Raw genomic sequence first — 27,217 nt, forward strand, 5'->3', positions numbered from 1 at the left:
GAGATAATTATATGGTGTTTGACGTACGATGTTTTGTACCCTTCTATAAAGTTTGGATATTTATAAAATACACATAAATGAATAAATAAATAATGTAACCACACATTTTCACATGTAATCCCTGCTTAATGTCCAAAAACACTACATTTTCCAACTAATATAGCATACCTTAAGATACCATCCTTTGGGGTACCTTTTTTCAACAGGCTCTGTGTAAGTCATTCACCATAGTGAATAATTAAATGTTTAAATATCGTGTAGCACCCTTTTAGTTTGAACTGTTTAAAATAATTTATTGCTTTACAATAAATACAATTATTAATTCATTACAAAATAAAATCTGTACGACCGCCTCAAACTTTGTCGCCTCTTTTCTAAGCCTGACTTTGAAAGTCTTAACCGGAAGTCTCCCTATTAACCTGCGGTAGCTCGACGCCGTTCACGCGGACTCGTCCTGAAAAGTCCGGAGCTTCCCGTGTTGAGGCGCAGGGAGTATCGGAGGAGAGCGGCGGCTGCAGCAAATGTCTGGTCTCTGAGTTGGTGAAGTCCTCCACCTGCACTGCTATGACAGCTGCGCATCCAGTGTTGGGTGTGCCAAACATCTCCAGAGTCAGATTTGAGCTTTGTACCAGCATAAGTGTGGGCGCGGATGACTTGACTTTATTGTATAACCATCACTCACCACAATTCTCTTAGTGTGTTTTTTTCTTTTCTTTTCTTTTTCCCCCAGACCAGATGTTTTGGGGAGTCTCACAGCTGCTGTTGCGGATGCCCAGTGACTGTAATTATTTTTTAGTTTTAGTTTTTGCTGATGTAGTGCTGGTCAGGAGGCTGAGGCTGAAGTTGAAGTGCCGCTCTTGAAGGCGTGAGCTCCAAATGCATTCGCTCCTGGGCCGGGAGAAGAAAGAAGAAGAAGCAGGGTTTGGGATTGATCTCACTCTGTCTCCGGGCTTTCTGCCCCAAGCTGCTACCATGTTCAGCTGTGTGGGCTGCTTCTGGGTGCTCCTGTCCTCCGTTCTGGTCGCCGTCTGCAGTTTCAGCTTCATATCCCCTGCTTGGATTGTTAAGGATCAGCTAAGGAGCAACCAGCATCACCACCAGCACAACAACAAGGACTCCGTGAGCTTCGGCTTGCTGTGGCACTGCTCGGAGTCTCTGGATCACATGTACCGGTGCTACACCTTCGGGGGACTAGGCAAATTTGCAGAGATCCCCTCCAGCTCCTGGCAGGTAGTTACCTATACACACCCATGACCGTCACATGTGGATGGATGAGAGCATGAGGGGCATCAAGTGGGTAGGGCAAGATATGGTACTGAATGGAAGAAGCAGCCAAGAATAAATGCGAATATACAGACCTATTACCAAGCAGCAAAGCAAGAGGATTACATCTGTTTGATTATCTAAGATTCAGGAAAAGTGCTTCAGATTTTAGACAACAAGATTTGAATCAAAAATTGGTCTTACAGAAACTAGTTTTTGTTTTGAACATACTGGTTTACATTCCTTGTTGTAACATATCATTTCCTGCTTTCAAAAAAGGTCACTTCATATTTTATCAATTTTGTCAGATGAACAAAGGTGTAGTGACTCCAAAAGGCACTTGTGCCACTGTAAACTGAACAATACTATAAGACTAAGATGCTCCTGACTCAGTCCTCACAAAAAAGCCCACATTTGGGATGATGCTGTGCTTTTCAGTGAGGAGGACGATGCATCATACAGAGCAGCATCTGCAGCACAGCATGCCAGACACACATCAAAGCTGTGAAAGTGGCACCAGGTTGGCAGGCTGCTCACTCATCAGGGCTCCCCACTAGCAGGAATTTCAATTTTGTCTCACTTCATAAAATTGAACCTGGTATAGCAACTGTGAAAGTGGACCACATGTATGATGCTAAAGCTGTGCAACTCTGTGCACCATCAATAACAACCCTGCAGACTAAACAACCCTACTTTGTGATACTTTGCAATGTGCAAATGTGACTCTTTTCATTACTGGACACACCCATTTTATTACACACATCCACTTTACTGGACAACACAGACACATAGCCAGTGTACCGAAAGAAATCCACTTTACTGCATGTCACACCCACTTTACTACACACGCTCACTAGAGCTATTTTACTGCAGTGACAACTGTACTATATAACACGTCCACTTTACTAAACACACATCCAATTTAATAAACGAGCAATCACTTTACTGCACAACAGGTCAACTTTACTATGCACACTGACTTTACAAGACACACAGCTATTTCACTGGAAGAAATCGACTTCACTGTGTGTGTGTGCATAAGACAACCACTCTACTATATGGCACACATACTTTACTAAATACAAATCCAATTTAATAAACAAACATCCACTTCGCCACTTTACTGTATAACATATCCATTTTACTACACATAAAGCCAATTTAATACAAAAAGTCTGCTTTACTGTATGACACACCCACTTTACCATATGACAAATGTACCTTTCCACACACATATCTACTTTACTTCACATACACCCACTTTACTGCATGGCTCCCACTTTACTGCGCAAACTTTACTATACACAACCAATTAAATACACAAACATCCACTTTTCCGCATGACACACCCACTTTACTGTACAACATATCCTGAACACACACATCCATTTTAATGCAAGACACACCCACTCTAGACATATCCCCATTTTACTGCAAGAAATCCACTTTACTGCATGACGCACCAACTCAACTGTATCGCACACCTACATCGCCTCACGCACACATCCAATTTAATACACAAATATCTACTTTACTGCATGACACATCCACTCTACCTTATGACAGATACTCTTTGCATCCACTTTACTGCACACACATTCACTTTACAACACAGCTCTTTCCTTCGGCATTGTTCCAACAAAATAACTGGTTATTATTGTTCTGTTTTTGGCTGGATTGCAACAGTGTGACTGACTGACTGAGTGATACATCATCGAGGGGGCTGAGTGTTAACCCTTGTCCATAAATCCATTTGGTTGCACATCACTTCAACTGTTGGTCACTAGTGGATATCCAGTTGTCAAGTACCCCTCTAACATATTTAGTCCGCCTTTATATGGCAGTCAGTGATTTTCCCTACTTCCACTCCAGTCACTTCATTAACTTTACTAAAAAATGAGATCGGTTTAAAATCTGTACACTACCTTGTTACTTACCAATGGTTACTTTCCCTGTCTTGTCTACAAGTCAATTCATTTTATTGACATGTCATGTTGCCCTCTAGCTGCCACATTGCAGTCAGTGAGACTCTTCCTTTTCTTTGTAGATTCCCCTGGAGAGTTTCCCCACTGGCCATTGGTCTTTTACAATACGTCAGAGCAAACAGTGGATTTGATTTTAGCAGACCTCTGTCAATGGTGCACATGTGAAGCATTTATTTCTATAAATTGTAGCTTGATGAAGTTCTGCATGTGAAAGTCTTGCACATGCTTCACCATGCACCAACACAAGAATATACTCAGCCTGTACTGGGGCAATATATTTTTAAAGAAAATATATGTGCTCGCTATAGCAAAAACAATTGGCCTGTAATAGTCTTGTATCTGGGATGCAAGTTGTGGTATAATATCATTACTTTCTGGAGGGATCCTGTTTGTACCCCCTCCTCTCTTAGCCCTGCACCTTCCTACTGAAAACTACAGTATACCAGCCACCTCTGGAGTTATGATTTATTTATGAAGGGGAATTAGCATTTGAAAGGGAGATATTAATAAGTGCTGCCTGTGTGATTCTAGCTCATCTGCAAAGGAGAGTAGAGTCTAATGTCTTGTTTTTTTTTTCATGGGGAAGCATAGGTGTGAACGGCAAAGACTGGAATCACTCATTGGGATCTCTGTATGTATGTTTCATTACATTTATACTGAGATGTGTCCCTAGATGAATTAAAGTGTGGTAAACTGCATTTAAGGCTCATTTGGCTAAAATCAGCAGCAATTTAGCCAGTTAGCCAGTTGCCACTGCTTTAATTAGTGTCCTCCCGGTTATGAGCTCTTCCTCAAGTGCGTTAGTGAGTGTGGGCTGATGGAGCTCGTTCCCTGTGCAGAAATACATGTGTTAGTCCAGTGGTGAACCTGAGCGCATGATATGCTCCCATGGCCATTAATAAAGGTGAAGGGGCCATTAAGTTTTCTTCAGAGCCACTTTATTATTCCAGCACTCCTCACTGATGAGTGCATCATTTCTCTGATGCCTTTCATTTTCAGCTTGTCAACAACAAAACATCCAGAATGTGCTTAGGGTGCCAACACTGTACACAGGTGGGGCAGGCCACTCACCCACATGCTACTAGCTCCCCTCTTTCTTTGTTTAGATAGAAGCAGGCAAGTATCACCGTACACTGAGCTCTGTTACATCCATCAGAGTGGAAGACAGTGCTCTGGGTTTGCTCTGAAAAGTCACTCTGAGCCCTGCGGATGCTGTGAGAGTGAACCAGAAGAGTATGAGGACAGGACAGGGGAAGAGGTGGGGGAGGAGGAGGCTCCTTGAAAGGCTGGCCTACTTGTGCTGTAGTTTCTGTGGGCTTTTCTGTTGTCACTCCATGTTGTCAAAAGCTTTTCGCTTTGCTTGGCGCTGCTGAGCTCCAGTGCTGCTGGCGCTCAGGAAAAAAAGAGCTGGAGGCCAGACTGGCAGGGCCTCTGGCTTCATTCAGGCACACAGAGAGAGGGAGAGAGAGAAACTCCTATGAGATGTAAAATTGGGTGGCAAATAAACACAACCTTATGTTGCACTGATTTCATGTGGCATAAATGGTGAAAAAGGGGAAAACTGATGTATATGTAATATGACAAAAACCCTCACCACTTGGATGTGTGAGAGGTGATGGGATCTGTGTGGACTGCTGATGGTGGCATCTTTCCTCTGCTTTAATAACCAAACCAAATATAATGAACAAATGAACAATCTGCATTGACAAAACTTCACAGTATCCATATTTGTTTGAATTTTTTTGTAGCTGTGATCTCCCCACAGATATCTGTTTTTGGTCACCATCTACAGGCACAGTACGAAGTCAGGCTACAGCTAGAGATACTGCTAGTCTACAGGAAGCCTTTTCTCTTGCTATTTATACCATTGAACTGAAATTGGATGCAATCGCCAAGAGAGCTTTCAGGAGACAGTTTTCAGCTAATAGCAGTGAATGGAGCTAAACGGCTTAGTTATTGACATTTGCTTTGAGACAAAAAAGCCTAACTCTTAAACGTTTTTTGCAAACAGAGTCTGCAATTATATATATGTGTGTGTGTACATATCTATCTATCTATCTATCTATATATAAACTGAGGTGAAATATTACTTCAGTCTTTTATTTTTCATACAGACATGACATCATTCTGCTAATGCGTGCTGATTGCTCAGCTGAGGATTTCTGACTGATTGCAGCAGGACATCCTCCCTTAATTGTGTCTATTTCACAGCGAAAGCCACAACAGACATGAGGAGAATGGTTAAGCAAAAACTTCCAGGTTCCAGCTGACTGTGGTGGTCGATCATGACTACTGTGAGAAAATTATCTGCTGCCTCTCATTTGACGTGTGAAACTAAAATGGCAATTACTGTAAGTGTCTCGTTTTACGTGATGTCATTAGTACTTACAGGAAGGTATTTAAGTTTAATAGGTGCAAATAATCAAAATATTTAACCACATCTACTCATTCTTCTTCTACTGAAAGCATCATGAAAATGGCTAGAAAAAAAAATCAAATCTCCGAAGGCCTGACTTTCTGTGAAACCTAAGTTTAGAGAGTGGGAGTTCTTCTTGTTTAAAATTATCCACAGAGGCATTCAACGTCAAACTCTGGTCAACCTTTTGCAAAGAGCCTGCCAATCAGAGGGAATTGGGCTTTTAGGGAGGCTGTCCTCAACGAAACAGGAGCTAAAAAGGCTTATTTCAGAGAGAGTGATGAACTGAAGGGCAACATAAAGGACATATGTACAATAAGTAAAGATTTCTTTGTTTCTTTCTTTATTTTTAACTGTCATGCAACGCTACTCTAGTAGAGTTCCAGAATAGAATATAGGGCTGGAAACACGCACAGCTTTTATTGCAACATCTGGCGGTTTTCCACATAAATTATTCCATATCTTACTGCTGCTTGTGTGATATCCCACCAGATGCAGTGCAGCGGCCGCGTGCGTGCTTATCTGCGTACGCTTGAGTATATATGTCGCTTTGAAGAAGCCGGTGGAAGTGTGAAAGCGTGTGTGCAGCAGTGGTGGTTGCCAGGTTGGACATGTCAGAGGAGGTGTACTGTGAGCTGCTGCTAGGTAAAGTGTGAAGGAGGAGGAGGGTGCCTGCCAGCAAACATTTTCACCTTAACATGTTAACAGCTTATGCGCTTCCAGCTGCTTCGCAGGAACTGAACACTGCCGCTGGATTAGCCGGGCCTCGGTATTAGCGAGCCAACAGTCTGACACACACACACAACTGCACGTATGTGTGTCTGGGCAAGGAGGTGGTGCGTTTGAGTGCTCTTGGATTGTAACCGCATGTGTTTTGCTGTCTCTGTGGTGGCGTGTGTGCTCAGGCCTCTCTTACAGTACATGCCCACTGAATGTCAAGGTCGTCTCGTAGCCTAAATGAGCAGTGGCCAAGCTCCAGGAATGCCTGATTGGAAAATGTCTGAGTGGGTCCTCGTCTTTTGTTTTTCTGTGCAGAAAATGGCAACATGACAAAGCAGAGATTCTGGGTCGTGGAAAAACAAATGCAATTGGCTTCCATTGAAATCCTCTGACAAATGAGACAAAACAATCGGCCCATGTTGTCTTCCCCACATGCCATGAAGATGAATTGTGGCGATGTTTTACCATGCCTAATTACCAGCTACCTATGAAGTACGTCTAGTGGTGCATAAAACCATGCTAGATGCTCATTTTATCACTCACTGAGCCAGAACTAGTTTTAAGTAGATAGATAACTCATTTAATGAAATTCACTAATGAATCCTGTGTCTGGCTGCTAGACAGTTTTTGTCTTTGGCCTCTGTCATTAATTTCCATATCTGCAGTGGATTACGTCGCGCAAAGTTGTCAACAGGAAAAATAGAGGTTTCTGCCACAATTTCAGTGTACTGTTGGTGAGTGAGGGTTGGTTTATAGATACAGACAGAAATACCAGAGTCTGCTGTCCTGTCCAAACTGTGTTTGTCTGCAGAGAGGGGAAGATATGAGTCAAAGCAAATTAAGGCTTCTGCTTAAAAGCAAAGGGTAGAATAGAAAATTCTAAATACTTGGATGAGTGACAAAATGTTTGTCCCACTGAAAACACTACATCCAGATACTTTCCGGGTCTGCTGATCCTGTAGGGTCCGCTTGGGTCCCCGTGATATGCTAAGCTCATCATCAGATGGTGAGGGTGGACGTCTGCATGCATGCCTTTCTTTTGTGACCACACAGATTAATCCGCAGAGAATTTACATTACAGTACACCAACTACCCATGCAGACAGGCAGAGGAATGCAAGTGGACTTCGAGGAATTATACCAGGAATGAGTGCTTGGGTGTCAGGTCTCCGGCTGTCTCTCTGACTGAGTACTGAGATGGATAATGTGTAAAAGTCACCAAAACTCTGCTGACTCAATAACTGCAGAGTTCCAGACCTTCTCTGGCATTAGGATCTGCACAGAAACTGTGTGCTGACAGTTTTCATGACTGAGCAGCTCCTGTAGGTGTACTGTGGCGCAGTACTTTTTCTCCATATAGTTTGCATGGCCTCTCAAAAGTAACTTAGTGCTTGATTTCTGTGTTTATTTCCTGTATGCAAGTTCAATAAAGATAGAAACACGTGAATAAATGAAAAACCAAGTCAGTCCGAGCCCTTTAAAAGAATCTTGTTTAATGCCTTTTAAAAAAAATCATCATTTAAATGATTTAAATCAAGAACACAGTGTGTGACTTCTAATTAACTTAATGACAGTTACTCCGAGGATAGCTTCTGAATAGATTAATAAACAGCCCAGTTTTTTCAGTCAAAATAAATTAAATTCACATCCTATTTAGTAACTTTTATTTCTCTAAACTGATTATTTTAAACTATAAAAGTCAAGCACACTCTTCTGAATTATTTTACTGAATGTGTCCTTTGCAGCACAGTGTGATGGTATGCTCTTGGTAGACAGCAGGTTGAGGTAGGGACTCAGCGGTTCGTCTGCTGCTTAATAACAGAATGATGGACAAGGTCTGCCCTTTATCTCTCTGAACAACATTAGAGAGAAATGAAAGGTCTGTGCTCTTGACTTGGCCTCCTCACACAGAGGCCTTAAGGTCTGGTGGCACACACACACACACACACACACACACACACACACACACACACACACATTCCCGAGGGACGTGAGCTCCACAGAGGCTGTGAAATCTCTGCTCAACAGAAAGCTGTCATTTGGTGCCTGACGCGGGCTCGAGTTGCTCCTTAGATTTACTGTAGCAGTAAAGCTTCTCACTCTCCTCTCTGCCTCTTATAGGCTCTCCGCTTTAATGCTAATGGTGAACCTCTGTGGTGAAAGCCATTTGTGTGCAAGTGTGTGCCTGTTATAAATGATGTTATGGGGTCTAATGCACATGTTGTATCTCCCCCTCCCTCCCATGGGGAGTCCACTGCTCTGCTTGCACGAGAGACAAAAGGCGGACTTGTCTGGCTGCTTTTTCCTCACGACCTCATTCTGTTTAGAGCTTCATGCGCAGCAGCGCTTTCTACAGAGGCAACGCACACAAGTATGATTAGACAACTCAAAGTGATGTGCTGTAGCCATACACACGCACACACATGCGCACATACAGTGTTTTCCACATGCACGGCGAGAGATGAAAAGAGGCAGCTGCGAAAGAAATTCTCTCAGAGTGTGATCAAAAGAGACATTGATGTGATGTACAGTGGTTGTCCATGTCAGCACTGATGCAGTAATTAGGGGTTAAGGGAGGGATGGCTGAGGGACATTAGGCAGCAGAGTGAAACAGAAGAGAGCCAGGGAGTTACATGAATAAAAATCCCTGTTGTTCCCTTGCGGAAAAACGAGCTCTAACCTGGTAAAACAAGTAGGTACCCACTCAAACGCTGGCACTCCAGCAACCTCCAAAAAGGCGCTAACATACATTTTTCCCCACTCGCGCTTATAAACTGAACTCTCTTTCCTTTCAGTTGGCTTCATAAAAGGAATTCGACCTGTAATATTGTGGCCACCGCCCGTTTCCCCACTCTGCTCCCCTCTGACCTTCAGCTCAGTCTCTTCCTCACCAGCTCGCTTACCTTCCGCAAGACAGAAAGTGAAATAAGTACAAAGTGCAAGCAGAGGTGGTAGTGCGAGCCGGAGATGTTAGGAGTCGTGTTTTACTACCATCTCATCTGCTGAGGTGTTTTTCAGGGCGCTAAATTCAGAGCAGAGCTGCACATCATCTCTGTGGTGGTGGTGGTGGCAGCATGCTGCCTGAAAAAACAGACAGCATACCGCTTTACGAGCCAAACATAGCCTTGGACACGGGTTCGGCCCAAATATAAATTAGTGGCTTTTTGTATTTTGCTGCTTGTTCACGTTGAGTTATTCCAGGTATGTAAATAGACTTATTTAAAAATGGAAAAAGTGTAGAGCAGGAGAAGAAGCTGGAACTGGAACGAGAGATAGATGTTTGGTCTTTTGACAGCAAGTCTTGCGTGAAATGTGGTGTGCCGACTTATTATCATACAGCGCATGTTTACTTCAAGGCCACCATTTGCCTGGTGACAAAATTAATGGTAGGGAGTGTGTATACACAGGAGCATTTTACGATGATAGATTTGGGGATGAATGGGCCATTTGGAAGGCATCCTGATTCTCATTTTTACTCCCCTTAAAGGCCACAGTGGGCCTTTTTTTTGCATTGTTTGATCTAAAAATTATTCCAAACTCCTGCTATGTTTATGGTTACATAATGCAATTTGACAACAATGTCTGCTGGATGAGATAATGGGTTAGAGGTATATAATGGCGTGGTGATATGTCAGCCTGTTATTTATCTTTTATATCAAACTGAGCCAGACACTGTTGTCTGCTTCTGATATGAGCTGTTTGTGGAATGTGTCAGTGGTCTGACAGTTATCTATAGATGGTTATCTATACAAGGCACTTAAAAGGACCATGTCAGGGGTTTCACATTCCTCGTTCAATTAACACAAAAGTTTTTAAGGGAATTTTCATGTTGATTGTCTACGTGTAAAGCTGGCTTTGTTTTATGGCTATAAAATAAACAAATTTTGATGTCTTTATAAAAATATGCAAAATCTGTTTGCAGGGGGAAACATTTATGGAAGCTTTCTGGTTTCTGTCCTGTAGTCTCAGTTCTGTTAACCAGTCACATTTGAGCAGGCTTAAGATGCCAGCAAGTAAACAGCACGGAGAGGAAAAGAGCGAAGGCATTTGCCTCAATCCAATCTCAAAATCCTCAGATTTTCATTAGTTTTTTTTTTAAATTTATATATGGTTGGGAAGTTTGGCTCAGATATCAGTTATTGGCTATTTGAGATGTTCTACATTGGAAAGTTTGAAATACTGGCCATTCCCCCCCACAGTGCTCAGATAGCAGATAAATAAGCAGATTCCCACGCCCAACACATGAGTGCTAAAAAGTGCAATTCTTGGAGTGGTCAGTATTATTGTTGCATTTTTCTTTAAACAGGTGGGCACATTGAGATTGCATTTTCAAATGCATGAAATATATGTCTTTATGTAGTAAATATCTGCATGTATACATACTTTTTATTGCATATATATATTATGTATATACATATTAAATGTCTGTATGTAGGCATGCCGGCCCCTTCTATACTTGAAGATACATAATACATGTTCATTAATTAAGAATTAATTTATTCTTTTAATAAATAAATCTGGTGTCAATATTAGGGATGGACCGATCCGATATTACGTATCGGTATCGGTCTGATACTGACCTAAATTACTGGATCGGATAGCGGAGAAAAAATAAAAAATGTAATCCGATCCATTAAATATCATGAAAGCACCTCACAAAACTTGCAACACGCCGTAACTCGCCTCAGAACGTTAGCACGTCGGAGCAGTATGCATCACGTGATAGAGCGGCTGTGGCGTGCGGGACCTGTCGGTGGTCTGGGTAGCATGTGGAGCTTCGCTAGTAACCCGGCATTTCCTCTCCGACAAAGTTATCCCCGAGAGAAGTAAAGCAAGTTTGTAAGTCCATCTCTGAATGTTTGTAAAGCATTCCTGCGTTAAGCTTAACAAACGATATATGGTGCGAGTGCCTCTTCTCTCCCCCTCCCTCTCTTGCTGCTACTTCAATCATGAAACTGCTTAATGATCAGCTGATCGGCTTTTCTGTCGCGAGTCCGTCTCTCTTGTTTGTTTTTGGCCCACTTTGCACCAGAAAGAGGAAACCAGCGGATAAACAACAGCAGCACGTTTAAGCTTGATAAGCTGTTGTTAGAATTTATTTAATATTACTTTCTACTCGAGGATCTTTTTCTACGTAGCTGACGCTGGTAACTGTGCAGGGGCGGATCTAGCAAAGTTTAGCCAGGGGGGCCGTTGGGCATTAACAGGGAAAAGGGGGGCACAAAGACATACTTTTCTTTCTTATTCTCATTTAAAATGTCTAGCTTTTAATAAATAATTATCTGACACCCAAAGTTTTAATTTGATGCAAAATGAATAGAAGTCCATTACTGTATATAGTAACTATTAAGTCTAATATATATACCCTAGTAAGCTATAGTACTTTTTCCTTTGGGAAGGTACCATCTGTGCAGTCTGCAATTTTGTTGAAGAAAGATGTTGAATCTATTTAATATTTTAATATATTGAAAAAAAATTAATTTCTGTGCATTTTTTTTTCACACTGCATCAAATGAAGGTTGATTACGTCGATTAAGCATCATGAGGCGGAGCGTGAAGGGTGGTTCCCTATTTTTTATTTATTTATTTTTGTTGTTGCTGGGAGTTGGAACCCTATTAGTTAGGTTGCTTAATATTTACGCTAAGTACTCTTTAAAATACCAGAATAGGGAGGATGGTGTAGGTTTAAGTTTATTAGATTGATCAGTATTGCTGAACTATGAAATATTTTTTTTTGCATACAGGTATAACAGAATAGCTTTAGTGTAGTTGTTGTTTTAAACTTGAGTATGAACTTATACAAAATGCAGCAAAATATAAAAAAAAACAAAACAGTTTTGTTGATTAAAAAACACTATGTCGGATTCATATCGGTATCGGCAGATATCCAAATTTATGATATCGGTATCGGACATAAAAAAGTGGTATCGTGCCATCTCTAGTCAATATAGAGCCCTAAGTATTTATAAAATTAAAAAGTTTCAATATTATGACCATAAGGGATTGGTGTATATACTGCAGGCTGGATACTTGTATTTGACTTTGTGAATACCATGCAGGTAATTTTATGTTTGATAAGACGCTTGTGTAGTGTAATAAAAGCACACTGTAGATTTGCAAAGGCAAGTTTAAGGATAGAACACTAACGGATATAATATTGTCATCTGCAGAAAAATGCACATTACAGTTTTGAGTTAGTAGGGGACTTATAGAGATCTCCTTTAGACACTACTGTCTGAGTTACATGTTAAAACTAAAACGCATCAAATAACACGTTATCTGTAGCTAAGTTTTCGTGACATCCTTAGGGCAGGTAAATCTTTTATGACTCATCCAAGTAGATACTATTAAGATTAAAAGTAAGAGGTGTGGCTACTTTAAACAACAGGTATGCCAGGGAGTTATCATCTGCGCTAATTTAAGTCACAAACCGGACACCTTGCAGAGCAATTTTAATTAGGTTTTCTGTCAAATAATGTTTTAGTATTTTTGTACTGACAACCAAGAAGTTTGTGCTGCAGAAGTAGTGAGTGAAGTGTATTTTGTTATTCTGTTACTTGATACCAATTAGCATATGCCTGTGTCAGTGCATTGCAGCTGTGCAGTTTGCTAATCAGGCTTGTTAGCATTAGTTGATCACTTAGCATCTGAGGCTGTTATCTTTGGGTAAACAACCAAACAAAAAATACTAAAATGGCGACCAAAGTGATAATATTAGGACTTCAAATGTTTCATTTTGTCATCCTACTCTCCCTTTTCCTTTCATTTTCATTTCAAAATGTTGATATAAAAACAAATCATTTTTCTTTCCAGATTAGCATTTTAGCACTATTTTAGAAGTAATCTTTGGACTTAGAGTGTTTAGCAAATTTTTTGACCACCTGTTATAGAAATGAGAAAACACTTTTAGAATATTTCAAAAAACTTGTTTAAAACTAGAACTTACTGAATTCAAAATTTTATACCAAAATCTGAGCCAACACACTAGACTTATCTGAGAAGTCAGAAATTAATCAAGCTAACATTTAACCACTAACAATATTTTCTTTGGTCATGAAGGCAATTAAACAACTGTGACTTGGTAATCTTGCAACTTTCATTTTTATTCTACCAACTTTACTATTTTTGTTTTTCTGTTTCAGCAGATTTATACATAACAACAACAATTATATTTAAGCATCAAAAATATAATTCTGATTAAGCAGCTTGTGGATGCTAGTGGATTAACCATTACAGAAACATGAAAAATGATTTGGTAATTAGCAGTACTCTTGATTTAGGGCAGCTGTGTCATAAACCTTACTTTGGCTGATGGTCTAATACATTTTCTCTTTCACTGTAGTTGAGGTGCTGTTATGGATTAAAACCCTTATAAAAGAGTAACAAGATGAATGGTATAAGATGGACTTTGTCAATTCTGATGGTTTGAAAAAGGCTTCTAATTAGCAGCTGACTCAAAGCCTGAAATATCAGAGTACCCTTAAAGACAACAGCATAAAGAGCTTTAAGGCAGCGTCTGCTTGCTAAAGTAGAACCACAAAACAACAATATTTAATCACAGTAGTTTGTATAAAAATATAGAAACACACAGTGAGAGCAATAATGATCTGATCCCCCCGGCAAACCTGAACTCATAAGCAGGAGAAAATGGATTTATAAGGAAACATATTTTTGGAGCTGTAAATTCGATTTTATGTGCAATACTTAGTTTTTGCTGAGTTTACTCTGAGTGTCTGGTGTTTTTGAATCTTGTAATAAAATGAAGACTTGCAAAGGCTGCTGATCCTGATTTTGTGTTTGAACTCCAGCAAAGTTCACAGACACTCCAGTGTAAACAGTCCAGTTTGCTACTGATTAGTCATGCCTGGATCACTTAATCTTTTCCCAGGAAGATTACCAAAAATGTCAACCTAACCACCACTCAGTTCTACATTTTTACAATGCTACCTCTACCTACATGCACAGGAGGCATTTTCAGCGTATCCGGAGCAATCAGGTGTCCCATTTCATGCAGGACTGCAAGACGCTGTCGTGCCTTGTTCCCATATTCAGATCGTATCCCACATTTGGATTGGATTGTTTACAAAAGTCAACATCGGTCTAAGAATAAACATGTGGCTAAAAGACAGATGTATTGATCGATGGATGCATCCCAACTGAAACCCAAACACCATTAGTAGACAGAACAGCAGCTGAAATAACAGTCTGACAGTCAATACAATAAAAAAGGGAATGCCCAGGTGCCCAAAGACTGTCATGCAAAGCCATTTATGCCTGTAAGAAGTTGGTGAAAGTACAGTCTTCTTATTACTTATATTCTTTAAACACATTAACAAAGAGGTATGTTTGTCCATATCAGGAAAGTTCCAGCTCTCTGCAAGTTAATTGTCACTCTTTTCTGTGAAGCCTTTAAACCGGCAGTTTGCTCGGAGGTAGGAAATCAATGTGAAAGCTTTTAAATATGTTTGACAGTAGTGCTAAAAATTTAACGATCACACAGTTCTCCTGGTGGAATCTGTTAATGGTGCAGTTAGTAACAGCAGGTACCTGTGGTTCAAAACATAGCAACTCCATTGACAGTCAGTCATTAATGCTTGCAGCATGATCTTTAATCTCAGTATTATTCATGTGTTATTGTTTCTGTTGATTGCGACACAGAAAAAGTGTGTCTGCTTTTTCCCCCTTTTGTTTCGTCCCCACATGACTACGTATTAGGAGCATTGTGGTGCGTGGGTTTGGCCCAACATGTCCCTGCTATGCCAAATTCTTCCACTTGTTTCAGGGAAAACCTCCATGGCTTAGGTGTGTTTTTGCCTGTACAAAGCAACCCAGTCTAATCTGTGGATTTTGTTACAAACTCCTGGGTGCAACATTTTAAACAGTATCTGCGGCCTAGCTTTAGAGGGAGCGTGTCGGCAGGCGGTCCGGGGCAAAAGGTCGGCGCGTCACAGGGGAAAGGAATTGAAAGTGCAGAGGAACAGCTGTCTAGATGATGGATAGAACAGGTGGCTTAGGGACAGATGAGAAGGAGAGAGGCGAGCATGTTCATCTGCATCTTATGCCCATCTCGGTGAAATGGAGAGGAAATCAGTCTGGCTGGGAAGAAGAAGGATTTATGATCTCATCAGCCTTGATGGATGGATGCTACCTGTGGCGTATGATCGTTTTTGCCGCTTTTTTATGTCGGCTATTTGATATTCTCAAAGCGGTGGACACAGCAAAAACACATTCTGCGATGATGTGCAACTCCAAAGCCACCGGTGGTCAAAAATGTGATATACTCTTTCAGCAAGCGGGGGATGTTTATTCAAATATTGGCTGTATTCCCAGCAGCAGCAAACGTGTCGGCAGCGTGAGAGTTCATCTCTCTTATGAATGATACTCTTTGCTTTGGTGATATTTAAGAGCCTCTGATCAGCAGTTCGCAGGTAGACACGGCGAGCTGTCTGACTGATCGGAGAGGGGGACGGATGGGGAGTTGTGTTTCCTCTGCCGGGGATCGTGCTGAGTCAGCGGGCTCCGGGAGGCCGTCGTCCATTTGTTAAGCGGCCTGTCACTTCCACTGCCTTCGCTGTGGATCCTGCGGGTACTTTATGTATTGATTTAACAGGGAGCCTTTCTCCATTTTTTAACATAAATGATGGCTCACTCGGCTCGACGCGTCGAAGCCAGTTGTAGCCGTGTGAGCCGGCCTCCATCAGTACTCAAAGCACAGGGGTCGCAAGAAAATGAGCTCTGGGTATTAGGAAACACAGTAAATCTACCTGCAACTTATTCTGAAAACCGGCATCCCACAGCGAAAAAAGGGACTTTAAGAGGAGAAGATATTAGTCTGATGGAAGCAACTTTTGTGATTTTCCACTGTGTCTTAAAATAGTTTTACTGCTCCAGTTTTTCGCCGCTTCTACCAAATTCCTGCTACATCAAAACATAAGGCTCCTGGGATCCAGCAACGCTCCGGAACACAACATCTCCGTCAGGCTGTGCCGCTTCTGAGACGAAAATCCACAAGTCCCATGTGTACGTAGACTTATTTAGACTTATAGAAATGGAAATATCAGTGAATTCCAGCTTTAACTTTTTTAATCCTGACTTTTAAAATCCCTCCGACTGCTTAGATATCAGACATTTTTAAAAAATAGCCATCGGTCGGGACTCAAACTCAAACAGCTGTTTTGGACTGAGAAAAAGCTTTTTGATGTCTAACTAGTAGAATTTTCTTCCTCTCTTACAAAAAGTATGTGTAGAACCTTTAAACATTTATGACAACTCACTTTTATATAGTATGATTAGATATTAGCTATTCCTCATGCCTTCATTAAGCAATGTGAACTTGATTGGATACACAGGCTGTGACCATCAACTTCACAAGACTAAATTACAACAGCTGAAGTATATTTACTGGGGTTCATTATAATCTAATAACACGGGTTTTGTTCTTGTCCCCAAAAACTGGCTGTAAAAAAGGAGGAAAAAACACTCAGTAAAAGTTAATTTCCTGCTCAGCAACAAGGCGGACATGTTCAGCTCCACAGAGAGACTGAATGAAGGGACAGGATGAGTCTAGGAGCACCCAGTAGAAAGTCGGATGCACAATACACTAACTTGGATGCAAGTGAATTTGTAAGTCGGTGTCTGAGTCAGAGACTGAAGGCTACAGTAGAATTTACACTTGAAAACTATTTGTGATTAGAAGTGTAATCCCTCCACACCCACAAGAATAAGATTCCTTGATTTTGTGGTGTTTTTCCCAGCAGTGGATCAATTAATAAAGACTTTAATGCGCATTATTCCTGTAAAATTCCCTCCTCTTGTTCTAAGACATAACACCTCTGGGTATCTTTGAATTCATCCATACCAGTCACTGTAATAAATGCCTGAACAAAGCTCGGCTCACTTATCATTTATTAGCATTTGCCCAGCAAGGCACAGCACATTATCAGAAGTGAGATTAATTAGTGACCTGCTGCGTAACGATAAACTGTCATCGTGCAAGATGAAGGAGCTCGGTAACATGTTGTTGTCCAGTTACATCATTCTTCCCACGAGCTTCTGTAGACCAGCCTCTGTGCTTCTTAACATGCACCAGATGCTCTTTCTGCCAAGAGGATGATAATTTATTAGACTGATGCAACTGCGATCCAGATCTGGCAACTGATTTTAATTATTAGCCCTGCGGAAATCTACTTTCTTCCCGATTTGTGAGAAAAAGAAACTTCCTGACTTATTTAAAAGCAGTGCGCCATCCTGAGCTAAAACATTAGAGCTGTAAATGCTGGTTTGACTTTCGAACCGAAAGGTGTTAATTAGGTTAAAGCAGGGGTCGGCAACCCTAGGCACGGGTGAAGGGTTAACTGATGGCATGGCCATAACTGGACTGGCCATCGGGCATACCAGGCATTTGCTCGGTGGCCCGATTATTATTATTATTATTTTTTTGTAATGGTATAAACAATGAAAGGTGTTGGATTGGTCAGATGCTGGCCGGTGTGTAAAAATAACTCAGTTGTTTGGTGGTGGCATCGCGGAGCTTCCACAGATTCGGTAAAATTAACAAGAGGTGGAGGCCAGCACGTGGATGAGGGAGATCGGAGGCAGGACGAGGAGAGACCCGAGGCGGCCGCCGGTCCGAGTGTTAGGTGAACTGAATTTCAGGTAAGAAGTTATGACCTGCAGTCTATCTGGGTCAGATATAAACCAACTTTAGGTGGAGTTTATTTTCGTTGTGCTGACTTTTTACAGTCAGTTACAATAACTCGTACTGCGTTCTAGCTAGCATGACGGAGTTTCTATACAGCTGGGTGGGTGCTATGATGTTACTGATGTTGAACTTTATTTAATTCATAAGGTTAGTTCGTAGAGTTGCCAACCATCCCGTAAAAAGACGGAATCGTCCCGCATTCAGAGAAATTATTACGGGTTTCGTGTTGAGCTGAGAGGGGACGCAGTTTGTCCCGGACTTTAGCTAGAATGAAAAAGACACAAAGCAGCTGCCTCTTCTTCTCATTCTCCCCCTCCCTCTCCTGTTGCTACTTCAATCATGAAACCGATCAATGATCAGCTGATCAGCTTTTCTCTCTTGTTTGTTTATCGCCCACTTTGCGCCAGAAAGAGGAAACCGCCAGATGTTGCGCTAAACAACAGCAGCAGGTTTAAGCTTGATCAGCTGTTGTTAGAATTGATTTAATATTAATTTCTAGTATCAGCTGATGTTTGCTGGAGCCACAGCTGTAAAAGCTGCTGGTCATGATGTCGGTTTGTATATGTGGTGAGAGGGAAACATGAAGATGAAACCAGGAGATGTCCTTACTGAATCATCAGAGCTGAACAGGTGATGGAGAAACAGGTTTTCCTTTTATGTGACATGAATGAGTTGAAGTTATGAACTGTTTCTGAGAGACAAATAACACCAGGATCCTTTTCTATGTAGCTGACAGCTGGTAACTGTGTAGGGGCGGGTCTAGCAAAGTTTTGCCAGGGGGGCAGGTAGGGCATTAACAGGGAAAGGGGGGCACAAAGAAATACTTTCTTATTCTCATTTAAAATGTCTGGCTGTTATTAAATAATTATCTGAAGCTTACAACCAAAGTTTCCATCTGATGTAAAATGTATAGAAATCATACATATACCAACAAGACAGTGTACATCACTGTCACAACAGCGTTTGTTTTAATTCAACGGCTTTATGGCTTTAATACCCGGTGGGCCGGTCTGTAGTGAAAATGCCCGGGCTGTTTTTTTGTCCCAGTCCACCCCTGGGCACGACATGCAGTGAATTAATCTGAGAAGGTGCATCAAAAAATAAATGGCCGGGCCAGCGGTGCACATCGCAAATTAGCTCACATAGACACATTAGTTGTGCCTCTTCTCAATGATGGTATCTTAGCTAACAACCCCAAGTACCAGATTCAACTTGTAATTGGCTAAAAATAACTTAGCCCACTGGTGAGAGGGATGTTGTTAGCTTTCCACATTCCGACACTTCAAAAGCTTCAGGAGCTGTCCGCTCAGCACAGCATCAGCACCACGGAGATACACGGATACATCCGTAGACTAGAATCCGTAGTATGGACCAATGTTTTATTTTCTGATCAAACCAGAAATCTTTAATGAGCAGCTAGATTTGTCTCACATTAACTGGCTGAGTTAATGCCAGTTAATGCAGCATCGAAGCAGCTGGAATCCACAGCTGTGCGTGTTCATGGAGCTTACATTTTCACCTGCTGGACATCACTACCTGACAAGTTTAACTGTCTTCAGAACATTGCAGAGGCCTTATTGACAATATTTGGCTCTACATATCTGTGTGAGCAGATTTTCTCTCACATGAAGAGTGTCCTCAGGTAGCCGTCTGAATGCTGGACACTCGGATACCTGTATCTCTGAGTGGGAGACCACAGATCATATTAACATGTGTGTCTCTGTATTAACAAACATGCCATATTGGCTTAGTTTATTTTTCTTATCATTCTTGTGAGGAGACCATAAATAGCTTTTGTATTTTCTGTTGTACAGTTCATTTACTGTTATGAGTTCTTGTTATGGATAAAAAGTGTCTTTCTTTTGTTTCAAAATAGCTGATGGCTGCCAACATCTGCGAACAAATATAATTCTACAAAGTGGTTCTATATATTGTGTAACTGTTAATATAGAGTGTTATTAAATTTATTGCTAATGCAATCATATGGCACACTGACTTCTGAGGAAATTTTAAATGGCACTCACCATCAGAAAGGTTGCCGACCCCTGGGTTAAAGGAAAGGTCATGAATTGTGAAAATTTGTTTTTGCGTTCTTTTTTTAATAAAGTTTGAGGTGTAAAGTAGTTCCACCAGCTTTTCCACAACTGCTGATGCCAGCCATCTGCAAGTCAGTATGGATTTAAAATAAATAAATAAATTATTGAGAGAAATATACATTAGTCGTGTACAATTACTATACAGTCTGTTTCCCTCACATATTTGTTATTTTTTCTTACACGAACAGATACAATAGTACACACAGAAACCCACACACACGCTTAAATAAAATGAAAAAACAAGAAACAAAAAACACCAAAACCAAATTATAAATCAGCTGGTAAAATGTTTAATCACTTGCAATAGTTTACAAAGGAGCCCCAGATATGATAAAGCTCTCCATATTAGGCCTTTATTGCTAGGCCTATCCTTTGCAATTTAAGAAATTACATCACATCTCGAAACCAACAATAAACTGAACGTGGCTTTGAAGATTTCCATAGGAGTAAGATACAACATCTGGCCAAAAGTGATGTAAAGGCTAATATTTTGAAGTGTGTAGCGTTACTTAGGACAGTATTAACTGGAAGTCCGAAAATAGCTAAAAAAGGGTCCATGCAGACCTGGGTCCCAAGAGCCTTGGAAAGAATAACTGAATATGACTCCAGAAGCCTTGGAGTCTTGGGCACTGAGTCACATGCCACCCCATGTGAGCCGAGTCACATGGGGTGGCATGACATCTCTCACACTGATCCACCTCATGTGGGTAAATCTCAGACAGACGAGACCTCGAATAGTAAACTCTCTACAATACCTTGAACTGGATGAGGACGTACTATAACGGACACTGGATACTACTTTCTCCCATTGTTGATCCGAAAAGATTACTCCTAACTCCCGCTCCCAAGCCGTCTAATTTTAACCACTGAATGGACATCTGAATCCATAAGTTGTTTATATATTAAAGATATAATTGATTTCTTATTGGGTTTAAGGGACATTTGGAAGAAGAGGGTAGGAGGGGAAGAGAGCAGAAGTGCAATGCTGTGCCTGAAAATAATGAAATAGATGGGTAGCTGGAAGATTTGTTTCTAAACAGAGGTCTGACAAACTTAAGAAAGTGCCATCTTGATAAAGATCTTTAAAAGTGTTAATACTATGGTGTTTCCACTGTACATAACTACCATCAATGAGACCGAGAGTAAATAGATGGTTACGTGTGATGGGCATGTGTACTACCACAGGGTTTTTGTGAAATGAGAAGGGTTGAGTGTTAGTGGAGAGAAGCCAGTATGGATTTTATCAAAATGCATCTGGATAACCAGTAATCATCAAGAAGAACTGGTGCATCTCAGCCCACTCGCTGCTGCTCGCTTCTACCAAAGTGAGGCTCAAAGCTCAATGATAAAACGCATTACAGCACACTATGAGACATATAACTGAGTCACTTAAATGTCTCAGTTATGAGTAAAAGCACATTGCATGCTCTGTTGTTATCTACAAGCGTGAGGGAAAATCTTTTACTATTTATGTGTAGGTGCCATGGTTCTCTTGTTCTCTTAAGTGCCATGGTTGTGAATTCACAGCAAGTAAATACTGAGTTCAAATCTTCTGATGTCTGAGCCTTTCAGTGTCGGGTTTCTGTGTTCTCCTTGTGTCTAAATCAGCGACACCAAAGAAGTGATGTGAAAAAAGTAGACCAGACTCTTAAGTGCCTCCTGCAAGTTTTGTATGAACATTTCTGAAAAGGTAAAGTGTGGCTTGTAGCGTAAAATGCATTTCTAGACCTACTGACCAATCAAAGCACAATTCTCACTTAGAATAACTTCACGTGTTTCTCCATCATCAAGCTCTAAATAAAGGATTTTCTTATACAGAGTAATGGTTGTGTGGCAATATGCTGATTGCAATGTATGCAAATTAAGTGTGTCACACACTGGAGTAAAATCAAAACTGTTCGGTGCACCTGTCTTGAAGGATTTGTGGCAGTTTTGCATTTGCACTTATTTTGTGTATGAATTAACAACATTTCCATGCACATGTGGTACAAATTCCCCGTAACTATAGGAGAAACTTTGCATTAGGGTGTTGTTGCCCTTTAGGTGGATGTTTTTTTGGGTCAGGAAATGTGGTGTAATGTCAATGTAACCTGGGCCGGTCTAACATGCTGATGAAATGAAGCAGAGTGGTGGATGCAGATATGGTAGCATTTCCAGTTGCTACAGTACTGTATGCATGAATTATGAAATGTGCACTTGGGACCAGGGGTAGTGCAGATCATGCATAAATGCAAGAACAAGCTGGGCCTGTGTGAGTTTTTGAGGGTATGAGTGCGAGTGGTTCACTGAAGGACGGCCTTCGCTCCAGCCCACACGCTCTCTTTAAGTTCTCAATAACAGCTTAGATGTGCTTCAGTATGGGAAGTCCAGTATGTTAGAAAGTAGCCACATGCAAACTGAGGAAGGTTTGTAATTGTAATTTAAGACAAATATGTCAGCTCACAGGTTATGTGGGCTGAGTCATCCAGTTCAAACTGGATTGCAGCTCATCAAATCATTTTCAATTTTTATGGCTAATTAATTTTAAAACACTTAACATCAGTTCATTAACCCAACATTTCCATAATGCAACAATCTCTTATGTTTTTTCTGGCAAACAACCCTGTTGATCAAGTGCAGTTTAACTAATCCAGGCTGAAATGACCCACTTAATCTGCTGATGTGATTCAAATTTCTTTGAAGAGAAACGAGCTTTCAGTTTGTAGCAAAAGAAACGCAATCAGAGAGGGAAAAAAAATCTTCATTAGCGTTTGTATTGCGGGCATAGTGCTGATTATTTGACGTCGCATGACACAGATGTGACAGTTATTATTAGTCACTGTAAGAAAAGCAAGCGGATTTGATCGACAAAACTTTAGATGACGGATTGTATTAATTAGCACGGGTGCGATTAAATCAATTACAATGACTGATTCAGTGACAAAACCCCACAAATGTCATACTTTTCTTTTCATTTATTAATTATTCCATCGTTTTTAAAACTGACATAAATATTGTGATGTTATCTTGTAAAACTGCGTGTATATTGTCATTGAGATGGTTTTTCCCACTAAAAGAGCTAAAGGAACGAATACTATAAATATAAGACAGGATCAAATAAATATTAAAAACCTTCATTTTGCAAGGTTGGATCAAACTCACCACCAGAGATAATTGTGCATTTTGGGAAATTCGAGGCTACTTTGTAATCAGATTACACAAAAAGAAAATAGTTGTGATTTTAGGTTCATCATATAATCACATTTGAGCTGAGCCTATTCAGAGGAGAACAACATCCTGCTTTGGATACGGCAATTGCTTTCGTGTAACAATAGCAGCATTATGACAGTTTGGATTATTTGGTAATTCTAAGTTGCCCATAGGTGTAAATGGTTGTCTGTCTCTCTGTGCTAGCCCTGTGACATACTGGCAACCTGTCCAGTATGTCGGACCCTGATAACGATAAGTGGAAGATAACGAATGGGAGTTTTCATATTTTAAATGTATCATTTTAATCTCAGAGAATACCAAAGAGATTAAAACATCTCTGCAAAGGCCTTGTTCTGGTTTTATTACAACTCAATTAACTTTTTTTGTAATTCATATTTTATCATCTGTATTCAATATTTTGTCATCAGTTCTTAAATAAAAATAAATAGCTTGCATATTAAAATCAGTCTGTTATTTATAATTTATGGCAGTCGTGATTTAGCTGACCGTGCGTTAGCCTCTAAATGAACTAAGAGCACCAGTAATACTTCAAGAGAAATGTGCTTTTCGGGTAATTAATTTTACTAGTTTGAGTAGGTGGGCTGGTAAAGAGCTACTAGATGGGTAAAGCATACACAGATGGAGCCTTACTGTATGTGGGTTGTGGTGTTATTATGGCAGTGTGAGGGACTACAGTATTTTCTTTTAAGGTTTTTTAAAAGTGCTCCTCCCTCCCGCTCCATTTCTTTCGCACTCCCCCATCCTCTCATCTCACACTCTCCCATCATCCCGTTGTCTCTCCTGCAGTGCTGTGATTTTTTTTTATTTATTTTTTGGGTGTAAAAAGATCAACTGTAATTTTTGGATCGGGCCTCTTTGTGCGCCGTTTAAGCTCTGATGTTTGTTAGGATGCCAAGCCTAGGTTTGTTCTAATGAGCAATGATTAAGTTATGGTCTCTCTTTTTTCCCCTAAATGCATTCAGTGCTTCATTTCAGATTTTAAACAGTCTGCTTTTCATCTATTTCTTATTAGCAGCTGTCTTCAAAGCCAAGAGACAAAACAAGACAAATGCCACTGCTGGGATCTTTTGCAGAGATTCAGGAGGGAGGACGAGTGGAAGGTTTGACACCAAAGTATCAGATGCACGATAATTCAATTACAACATCCACTGAGAGACAAGAGAAAGGAGAAACTTTGCCTGGGGTTGCTTCCTTTTCACTACTCTTCGCCCCCCACACCAGCAGCAGCAGTAGCCTATTATCTGAGCCGAATAAAAACCGCTGGCCTGGTTCTGAGGATGTCATCATTAAACTGGGCTTTGAGGGATCCCATAGAGTTTCAAACCAGCTATTTGATGCTCCTGCCTGATCTGGCCCAATTGTGTGATCTATTATAAATTAGAGAGCAATGGAGAGAACAGAGAAGAGGTGGTATTAAGGAGTTTCTACTGCAATGGAGCCATATACCACCTGAAATAACCCATCCATCCTCCCACCCCGCATTTCTATCTCTTCTATAGAGCCTCATCCAAATTTTTAACTGAGTCAGACACAAAGTAAAAAGGATAGAATCGGGGAGAAAAAGGACTTTGCTGATGCTGCTTGTTGTTTGGATGCATTGCCATGTGGAGTAGATGATGTTTCTGATGTGAGGTTTTGGAGGCACATGGCAGCAGGCGGAGGCACAGTGATGAATCTCTGCAAACACTCTGCTCTGGCCAGGGAAGAGCTGCGGCTCTGATCTCTGCGCTGTAGGAACACAGTGGGAATCAGCCACATAATGACTGGCATGTGTTTGCTCGTGTGTAGGCAGGTGATGCTCAGCGCTGCCAGACTGATGCTTGATCACTTGTCATAAAGTTCCTGATTAACTTTATTATCATAAAGAGAACCAAGTATATGAGTCCTTATCATCATCATCATCATCATCATCATCATCATCATCAACAACTTTTCTCTTAAAGCCCACTTTTGATTTTTCAGTGCTTCTTTTTTTCTAAATCAGCGGGACATGCAGGTCTGCACCGTTTCATGTAGTGTTGAGCGATGGGTATTTTTCTCTGAGCACTGCCTGAAATAGCAGCTTCTCTCTGTGTCCTATAACCCCCCACCCCTACCCCAAAAGAGTCTCTTCCACATGAGTCACTGTCTGCCGTGCTGCTCCACCTGAGGGTTTCATAAAGATGATTCTCCTTTGGGATCATACCAGCATGCATCTATTTCCTCTTCCTGAAGTGAAACTAGAGCTGGTGGTTTATGTCTTTCTCCTGCAGTTCTGGGACCAGAGCCCTGCTGAAGATTTTTTTTTGGCAGGCTGGCAGGTACCTCAGGCAGTTTATATTCACATAGACTTCTATTCATAGACTGAAATAAACCTTTTTTTCCTTCTAAAAGTCTCAAAAAATGGAAAACATGATAGAACATAATGGCTTTTACTGTGCAAAAAGGTTCAGTAATTTCTCTCTGGAGTAATCTTTGGTCCTATTTTCTCTTTTGTTGGTGTGGAAATGTTTAGGCTGCCATCCCCCCCCCCCTTTGAACATCAATGATGTTGTCCTTCCTGCCATGGAATTGCTTTTGTTGGCTGCATTTTTTTTTAAAGTAGAAGCCAAGAAACAAATAAGGGAAAATGAAGTGTCGCAAAGACGAAATGTTGGAATCACAAATGAAAATTTTAGTGACAGAAATAACCGGTAGACTGTGGAATTCTCAGAAAGCGTTGTCGTTGCTTTCAAATCATTCAGAAATTTACTGAAGAGTCACATAATCTGCTTATAGTTGATTAATACCATAATTTGCTTGCTTCAGGCTCACAGTGAGATTGCGTTGGCTGTGAAGTTAGCGATTTGTTTATGGTGACAGGTCGAAGTGCATCTTTGGCTCGTTGATCAGCAATAATGTGGATTTATTCATCAGCCCTGGAGCCCACAAGTGAAGTCTCTTTGGTCTCCAGGTGGTACAGCAGGAGGTAGTTAGTGGCCTGGCAGGGACGCAGCTGCCTGCAGCTTCGGGCAAACTGGAACCAGGCCAACTACACTGGAGCGCCCCTTAAAAAATGTGCTGAGTCCAGAAAGTTGAGTAACCAGTACTCCAGTGCTGTCATAAAACTATCGTGCACCTGTTTTTTATGATTCAGTGGGTAATTCTGAGGAGGCCGGGTGAAAAATTACAAGTGGGTCAGTGCTGCAAACTGCATTTTTCCAGTCACAGTAAAAAGGATATGTTCTGTCAGATATTATAGAGTTAATGCACCAGGTGGATTGTATTGCCTCTAGCTACTTGCTTCTGTATAGGTGTGCAGGTAGGTGTAGGTGTGCATATTATTAATTGTTACTGCAGTTTTGCAGGTATTTCAGTCTGTGTGATACAGAACAAGTAGAATCTACAAATGCAGCTTTCTAACCAGGCTTCCTACTGTGAACCAGAAACTTAACCAAATATGGTTATTTCCAAAAAATGCTAAAGTGAAGCTACGAACAGGAGCCCACAAACCAGCGGGTGTTGTCCAACTTTAATGCGCAGTCTATGCTTGGATCCAACTTCCTACCCTGAGCTGTGGTCCAAATCAAACATCCCTCCATGCCACATACACTGCATGCCCCACAAAGTTAGCAGTAAAACGTTATGTGTGTTTTCTTGTCTCATCAGGAGTGTTTCCTGCATGAGCACATCTCAGGTCATTCAGCTGTGTGTGTGCGTTTTGTATAGTAGGTGTGTGAAAGCAACAGTGTCTAAGAGATTCCCACTGTGTTTTCATTTAACATGACACCGAAGAATCGACACCACATTAAAGCATTGCATTGCAGCAGGGAGCGTCTCGTGTGGGTTCTTGCAAAAACTACACGTGA

The 27,217-nt window shown here is 41.0% G+C and overlaps 1 protein-coding gene across 1 annotated transcript in view; it reads left to right on the forward strand.

Moving 5' to 3' along the window:
• Positions 1–429: 429 nt before the first annotated feature.
• The window catches only part of lhfpl7 (LHFPL tetraspan subfamily member 7), a 125,215-nt gene continuing 98,427 nt past the window's right edge, over positions 430–27,217 (forward strand). Inside the window, exon 1 of the mRNA XM_082548058.1 lies at positions 430–1,230. Coding sequence (XP_082404184.1) covers positions 877–1,230 — 354 coding nt within the window. The 5' untranslated portion in view covers positions 430–876. The remainder of the gene's footprint in view (positions 1,231–27,217) is intronic.

The sequence above is a fragment of the Aulonocara stuartgranti genome (assembly GCF_965226115.1).
Source record: "Aulonocara stuartgranti genome assembly, chromosome: 10".
In the NCBI taxonomy this organism is placed as follows: Eukaryota; Metazoa; Chordata; class Actinopteri; order Cichliformes; family Cichlidae; genus Aulonocara; species Aulonocara stuartgranti.